Below are 7,500 nucleotides of genomic sequence, written 5' to 3'. Positions count from 1 at the left end.
TTGGTCAGTAGAGACACAGCCCTGACTTCTATTGGTCAGTAGAGACAGCCCTGACTTCTATTGGTCAGAGACACAGCCATGACTTCTATTGGTCAGTACAGACACAGCCCTGACTTCTATTGGTCAGTACAGACACAGCCCTGACTTCTATTGGTCAGTACAGACACAGCCCTGACTTCTATTGGTCAGTAGAGACACAGCCCTGACTTCTATAGGTCAGTAGAGACACAGCCCTGACTTCTATTGGTCAGTAGAGACGGCCCTGACTTCTATAGGTCAGTACAGACACAGCCCTGACTTCTATAGGTCAGTACAGACACAGCTATGACTTCTATAGGTCAGTAGAGACACAGCCCTGACTTCTACTACATCAAAAACTCACTCACAGGTGCAATTTCCATAAACGTCGTTCCATTCACAAGAAGTAAATCGTGTGTGATGAAGCCCTGTCTCTGTCCCCTCCTCTAACCAGGTCCTGTGTGACAGATATGTGTGAGTGTCCGGTCCATAAGAACTGTTACTGTGAGTCCTTCATAGCCTACAGCCGAGCCTGTGAGAGAGAAGGAGCGCCCGTCCTCTGGAGGCCTGACTCCGCCTGCATGGGTGAGTGACAGCGCAGACAGCCTATCACAGAGCTCCGCCCTGACTGGATCAACCAACCACACTGCGTTCTACTGACCATGTTTGAATATAAGTTATTGACAACTCTCTCTGACTGACTGGCACCACAGTTAAACTTACACATAACTGACTGACGTTCTATTAACCCAACTCTTAACTGACCGATGTTCTATTAACCCAACTCTTAACTGACTGATGTTCTATTAACCCAACTCTTAACTGACTGATGTTCTGTTAACCCAGCTCTTAACTGACTGGCGTTCTGTTAACCCAACTCTTAACTGACTGGCGTTCTATTAACCCAACTCTTAACTGACTGGCGTTGGTAACCCAGCTCTTAACTGACTGGCGTTCTAGTAACCCAACTCTTAACTGACTGGTGTTGTTAGCCCAGCTGACTCTGCCCTCCCTCCCTCTAGCCACCCAGTGCCGACACGGCGCGGTCTACGACACCTGTGGACCGGGCTGCACCAAGACCTGCGACAACTGGAACGAGATCGGGCCCTGCCGCAAACCCTGCGTGGCCGGCTGCCACTGCCCCGCCAACCTGGTCCAGTTCCAGGGTCGCTGCATCAAACCCATGGCCTGCCCCGGACGGTGACCCTGGTGGCTTTGGGGGGGGGGGGCGGGTGGGGGGGAGGGGGAGGGTGCTTCCAGGTACTCAGGGTCCATATAACCAAGCGTGGAGTAGGGTGGAGTGACCAGACAGACTCTGATGGACTGGACCTCACTGATCAGGTAGTTCAGGTAGAAGCTTCGAGGGAGGCAGAGTGGGTGGTCCGCCCGTCACAGACCGGGCAACTCGGCTTCCTGGTTGGCTGTGTGGACTCATGCTGCAGTACCATGCGCTTCCACAAGGGGTGGCGCTCTCACAGACTAGCACAGGGGGGAGAACCCCGCGTTAGAGGTTAAAGGGAGGCCGCTTAGTAAAGACTGTGGTTCTGGAGCCATCCTAGAGGCATTCAACATGGCTGCCATCGACCCTCAGGAAAGAGCCAATCACGGGCCTCATCTCTCTCAGATACAGCACATAAACATTGAAATCCAGGAAACTCAACCGATGCATTTTATGGTCACCATGCCAACTAAAGGGATAAGCTCTACAATTCAACCCAATGATTTGACTTGCATCTAGGTTTATTTTATACTGTAAACTAACAAGGTATATGTATGAAAAACACACAGCTTTTCTGTTGTTATTTGTTGATGATGATATTGTTAATTTATATATCGAACAAATGATATGTTGTAGCAAGAGCCAGAATCATAAATCTAATTTCGTTATAAATGATTTAAAGGGAAAAAGCTATTTATGTATTTGTTGTGTATTTGTGTTATTTTGTCTTGTTTGAAGGGAAGCGCCCAAATGTGACTCCGTTGTTTCTCCACCGCAGGGAAAAGTACTGTATTTTTAAAAAGCTCAATGTACAGTTTGTTGTGTGTTCATTCTCAAGCTGAAGGTTTTTCCTCAAGACATACATTTCACTTAACTTGGTAAGTAATTATTTAAGACCAACAATATATCCTTTCCATCAAACTCACTCACTCACTGGTGTCTTGTTTTTAATTCCTGGGACAGTGGAAGTTTCCAGACTGTTCCAACGTTCCACACAGAGACGACAACAACAACAACAACCACATCACAGTTGAGATTCATTTACACAGTTTAATAAACCTTGAACGCACAATAACACACAGTATACCAACATAACACTAATGATAAACATGAGAGCTAAAGCACCTGCTTCTGTGCGTTTGCCACGACGGTACAGTCAGGTATGAAACACTGTAGACGCCAACAGAGACACACAACGCCCGAGCCTGGCCCCTCCAGCCAAACACACACTGTTGTGGTAACACACCCAAGCACTGGTTCGGCCATCTCCTGGAGTCATTTCTAAGATCCAGCTCAGGTAGTCTGCCTCACACACACGTTTACAATGCCACAAAGTTACACCTTTACAGTGGCTACATGACATGGATATTATTAAACCCCCTCACTATGTGATTGATAATCATCAGCAACACAGTTTAGCAATCAGAGTATTCCAACTAGGGATATTATGTCCAGGGCCGTATGATATCATCTAAACTGTGTCCAGTGATATTGAGAGCATGATGATCCTAGGGGAAACGCAGACTGACCAACGGTCAACAGACACACTGAATGGTTGCTGTTAGTGCTAGTAACTATAGTAACCACATTATGTCGTAGTCTTTGAGGGGGAAAACTAAAGGAAACATCGCTTAGAGAAAACGCCCCAAAACTGACCATGAATCAGGAAGAACATCCCTGCTAAGAGCTGTGGTTAAACCAGGTGATGCTACAGAGTAAACGAGCATCTTTCTAATCAGGATTGAAAGTGACCAGCTTCATCCATGGCTTCTTCAGAGTGGATTTTTAAGTGTCATGATAAAACTGATGAAATGGGACTTTGTTCTACGACGAGGGGGCGGGAGTGATATTCAAATTAAGCTCCTCCCCCTTTACAAATACCACACGAACAAAACAAGTCTGACAAGTTGATAAAACTAGGAGCTATAAGTACAGAAAATATGTATATGCAATCTAATATAATATAATTTTTCCAGGTTTTCATATGTAAAATGATTTTTACCTTTGAGATACAAAACAAAATATACAGCCAATAAAAATACACTCTATTAAACCACAAAGTTGAGAAATATTAAAAATACAATTAAACCAGGCAGGGCTTTAAAAGTCAGTAACCATGGCAAAGATAGGAACCAAGCAGAAAGGAAGTACATGATTGGGAACACAGCCATGGTGTGAGAGTTCAGAGGGCGAGAGGTCAGAGGTGAGGGAGAAATGATGTGAGGACGAGAGGTCAGAGGTGAGAAGTCCAACTGGAGGAAGTTCAGTCATCATCGCTGTCGCTGCCTGATTCGCTCAACTGAAGGTCATTCCCTGTGGACACACACGCACACACACACACGCACACACACAGACCAAGTTCATGTTATTTCCAATTCACTAATTTCAATTTCTAATTCTAATATCTAATATTTCTAATATTCTGACCGTCCAGACGCCTGTGCCGAATACTCCTGGGTCTTAATGCCCCTGGGATTACTCACTGAGGGTGTTCATCAGCTGGGTGCTGCCCTGCAGCATGTCTGTCCCCCCGTTGGCCGTGGGCTGGCGGTTGGGGGAGGGCTGGGGGAGGGGGTGTGGCTGGGGGAGGAGGGGGTGTGGCTGGGGGAGCGGGGGGTGTGGCGGGGGGGCGTCGTGCTCGCCGTCGCTGCTGGAGGAGTCGTCCCCGCTGCCCGAGGCGCTGGCCGAGGAGCTGCTGCTGCCGCTGCTGCTCATCTGCTCGATCACCTCGACCTCAGCGCGCAGCTCTGACCAGCAGGGGGGGTGAGAGAGTCAGGACACACAAATACTACACTAGCCCTAACCCTCCATCATACAATACTACACTACTACACTAACCCTAACCCTCCATCATACAATACTACACTAACCCTCCATCATAAATACTACACTAACCCTCCATCATATAATACTACACTACTACACTAACCCTAACCCTCCATCATACAATACTACACTAACCCTCCATCATATAATACTACACTAACCCTCTATCACACTATACTATAATACTACACTAACCCTATCCCTCCATCATACAATACTACAATAACCCTCCATCATAAATACTACACTAACCCTCCATCATACAATACTACACTACTACACTAACTCTAACCCTCCATCATACCATACTACACTACTACACTAACTCTAACCCTCCATCATACCATACTACACTACTACACTAACCCTAACCCTCCATCATACAATACTACACTACTACACTAACCCTAACCCTCCATCATACAATACTACACTACTACACTAACCCTAACCCTCCATCATACCATACTACACTAACCCTCCATCATACAATACTACACTAACCCTCCATCATACAATACTACACTAACCCTCCATCATACAATACTACACTAACCCTCCATCATACAATACTACACTAACCCTCCATCATACAATACTACACTACTACACTAACCCTCCATCATACCATACTACACTAACCCTCCATCATACAATACTACACTAACCCTCCATCATACAATACTACACTAACCCTCCATCATACAATACTATAATACTACACTAACCCTCCATCATACCATACTACACTAACCCTCCATCATACAATACTACACTAACCCTCCATCACACTATACTATAATACTACACTAACCCTATCCCTCCATCATACAATACTACACTACTACACTAACCCTAACCCTCCATCATACCATACTACACTACTACACTAACCCTCCATCATACCATACTACACTAACCCTCCATCATACAATACTACACTAACCCTCCATCATACAATACTACCCTAACCCTCCATCATACCATACTACACTACTACACTAGCCCTAACTCTCCATCATACAATACTACCCTATCCCTCCATCATATAATACTACCCTAACCCTCCATCATATAATACTACCCTAACCCTCCATCATATAATACTACCCTAACCCTCCATCATATAATACTACCCTAACCCTCCATCATATAATACTACCCTAACCCTCCATCATATAATACTACAATAACCCTCCATCATATAATACTATAATACTACACTAACCCTCCATCATACAATACTACCCTAACCCTCCATCATACCATACTACACTACTACAATAGCCCTAACTCTCCATCATACAATACTACCCTATCCCTCCATCATATAATACTACCCTAACCCTCCATCATATAATACTACCCTAACCCTCCATCATATAATACTACCCTAACCCTCCATCATATAATACTATAATACTACACTAACCCTCCATCATACAATACTACCCTAACCCTCCATCATATAATACTACAATAACCCTCCATCATATAATACTATAATACTACACTAACCCTAACCCTCCATCATACAATACTACAATAACCCTCCATCATATAATACTACAATACTACACTAACCCTCCATCATACAATACTACCCTAACCCTCCATCATACAATACTACAATACTACACTAACCCTCCATCATACAATACTACCCTAACCCTCCATCATATAATACTACCCTAACCCTCCATCATACAATACTACAATACTACACTAACCCTCCATCATACAATACTACAATACTACCCTAACCCTCCATCATACAATACTACACTAACCCTGTGCTTTCACATCTATGTGGAAGTCAGACTCAGACATGGGTGAGAATGAAATAAAGAGTTACAAAACCAGAGACCCTATTGTAGCCGAACAGAGATCAAATAGGATACAGTGTTTCTTATGATGCGCACCAGCAGCCGTGGGAACAGAGCGTGGAAGAGGGAGGCGGGGTCTCACCTCTCTTGATGTCGTCCAGCTGGGGCTCCGGGGAAGGGTTGTCCTTGGAGGGCGAGGGGGAGGTCTTGGCCCCCGCCCCGGGTTTGGTGGGGGCGCGGAACTGGGCGGGAGGCTGGCTGGCCCGCACAGACTGCTGCTCGATCCGGGCCTGGATCTTACTGCTCCCCTCGGCTCTGGGACAGAGAACGCCGACGTGAATAACGGAACGCCGACGGGAATAACGTCAAGTCCAATGAACCTGAAGATACTCCTGAAATGTCCCCTAATTTTAAACTGATCTGTTTGATGGTGAGCTTTGACCCCATACCTGGTTTTCTTGACCTGGATACTGCTACTAAGCTTCTCCAGCATGAACTCCCCAGTGTCATGGTTGATGATGAGAACGCAGTCTTTCTGATATGGACGCTTGTTCCCTTTGAATACTGTCATCGGGGGGGTGGAGCCCTGGGAAGACAATATGTCAATAAGAGCTTAGCTCCCACACAGGACTTCCATAGTTGGTTGAAAGGTTGTGATTGAGTGTATTCCTGTCTTCTACGGCAGAATGAAAGACAGAATCAAAAGAACGCTGAGTTTGCGTCACAGATGGGGACCACAATGAGATGATAGCTGGGTGAGGACTATGTGACACTAGAGGCCATGAGAGTCAGGCGGTCTCACTGGAATGTGAGGTAATGTGATGGTGATCTTACTGGAATGTGAGGTAATGTGATGGTGGTCTTACTGGAATGTGAGGTAATGTGATGGTGGTCTTACTGGAATGTGAGGTAATGTGATGGTGGTCTTACTGGAATGTGAGGTAATGTGATGGTGGTCTTACTGGAATGTGTGGTAATGTGATGGTGGTCTTACTGGAATGTGAGGTAATGTGATGGTGGTCTTACTGGAATGTGCGGTAATGTGATGGTGGTCTTACTGGAATGTGAGGTAATGTGATGGTCACTTCATCCCCTTTGCCAACTTGTAACTCTCCCTCGCAGCTGGTGTCAATGGAGGCTGGTTTGAAATCATCTGCACATAGATAGATAAATATGAACTTTATTTATCCCTGAAGGGAAATTCACGTTGTTGTAGCAAAAAACTACACATAGCACAGGACAACAATGCAATACAGTAACATATCAACAGGCACAGTGGCACGGAAATGACACGTGAAGGAGACAATGGGAGGACAATGAACAGTTCTAACTGGTTTACAGAGGAAAGGCCAACAGGGTCCTGAAGCTGACACTTATGTCGACGAGCTAAAGTGCTGAATGTAGTTCCCTTTATAACATGTCCAATCTACCGAGCTACTGTACTCTGATGAATAGCCTCATATGGATGCTGACTTATCCACGGTATGAATAGGTAGTTTAGGCTTTACTGTTATCTGCTGTGCTAGACTCATCCAATCCTACAGTAGGCTAGACTCATCCAATCCTACAGTAGGCCTACGAGTCAAGGCCGGATAACAATAGCTTCTGCTT

General features: G+C 45.4%; 2 protein-coding genes across 2 annotated transcripts in view; one reads left to right on the top strand and one right to left on the bottom strand.

Annotated features, from left to right (window-relative positions):
- The window catches only part of bmper (BMP binding endothelial regulator), a gene marked incomplete at both ends in the record, with an annotated part of 25,853 nt that extends 24,631 nt beyond the window's left edge, over positions 1 to 1,222 (top strand). The window contains 2 exons of the mRNA XM_084442103.1: positions 473 to 603; positions 1,041 to 1,222. Coding sequence (XP_084298229.1) covers positions 473 to 603; positions 1,041 to 1,222 — 313 coding nt within the window. The remainder of the gene's footprint in view (positions 1 to 472; positions 604 to 1,040) is intronic.
- A 1,107-nt stretch (positions 1,223 to 2,329) lies between these two features.
- eaf1 (ELL associated factor 1) overlaps positions 2,330 to 7,500 on the bottom strand; it is a 5,618-nt gene continuing 447 nt past the window's right edge. Inside the window, exons 2-6 of the mRNA XM_084442104.1 lie at positions 6,948 to 7,042; positions 6,339 to 6,475; positions 6,032 to 6,204; positions 3,721 to 3,984; positions 2,330 to 3,550 (exon numbers count right to left, since the gene is read on the bottom strand). Coding sequence (XP_084298230.1) covers positions 3,501 to 3,550; positions 3,721 to 3,984; positions 6,032 to 6,204; positions 6,339 to 6,475; positions 6,948 to 7,042 — 719 coding nt within the window. The 3' untranslated portion in view covers positions 2,330 to 3,500. The remainder of the gene's footprint in view (positions 3,551 to 3,720; positions 3,985 to 6,031; positions 6,205 to 6,338; positions 6,476 to 6,947; positions 7,043 to 7,500) is intronic.

This window comes from Borostomias antarcticus (assembly GCF_949987555.1).
Source record: "Borostomias antarcticus genome assembly, chromosome: 8".
NCBI classification, from domain to species: domain Eukaryota; kingdom Metazoa; phylum Chordata; class Actinopteri; order Stomiiformes; family Stomiidae; genus Borostomias; species Borostomias antarcticus.
The sequence above is the reverse complement of the archived record's forward strand: the minus strand, read 5'-3'. Positions and strand labels throughout refer to the sequence as shown.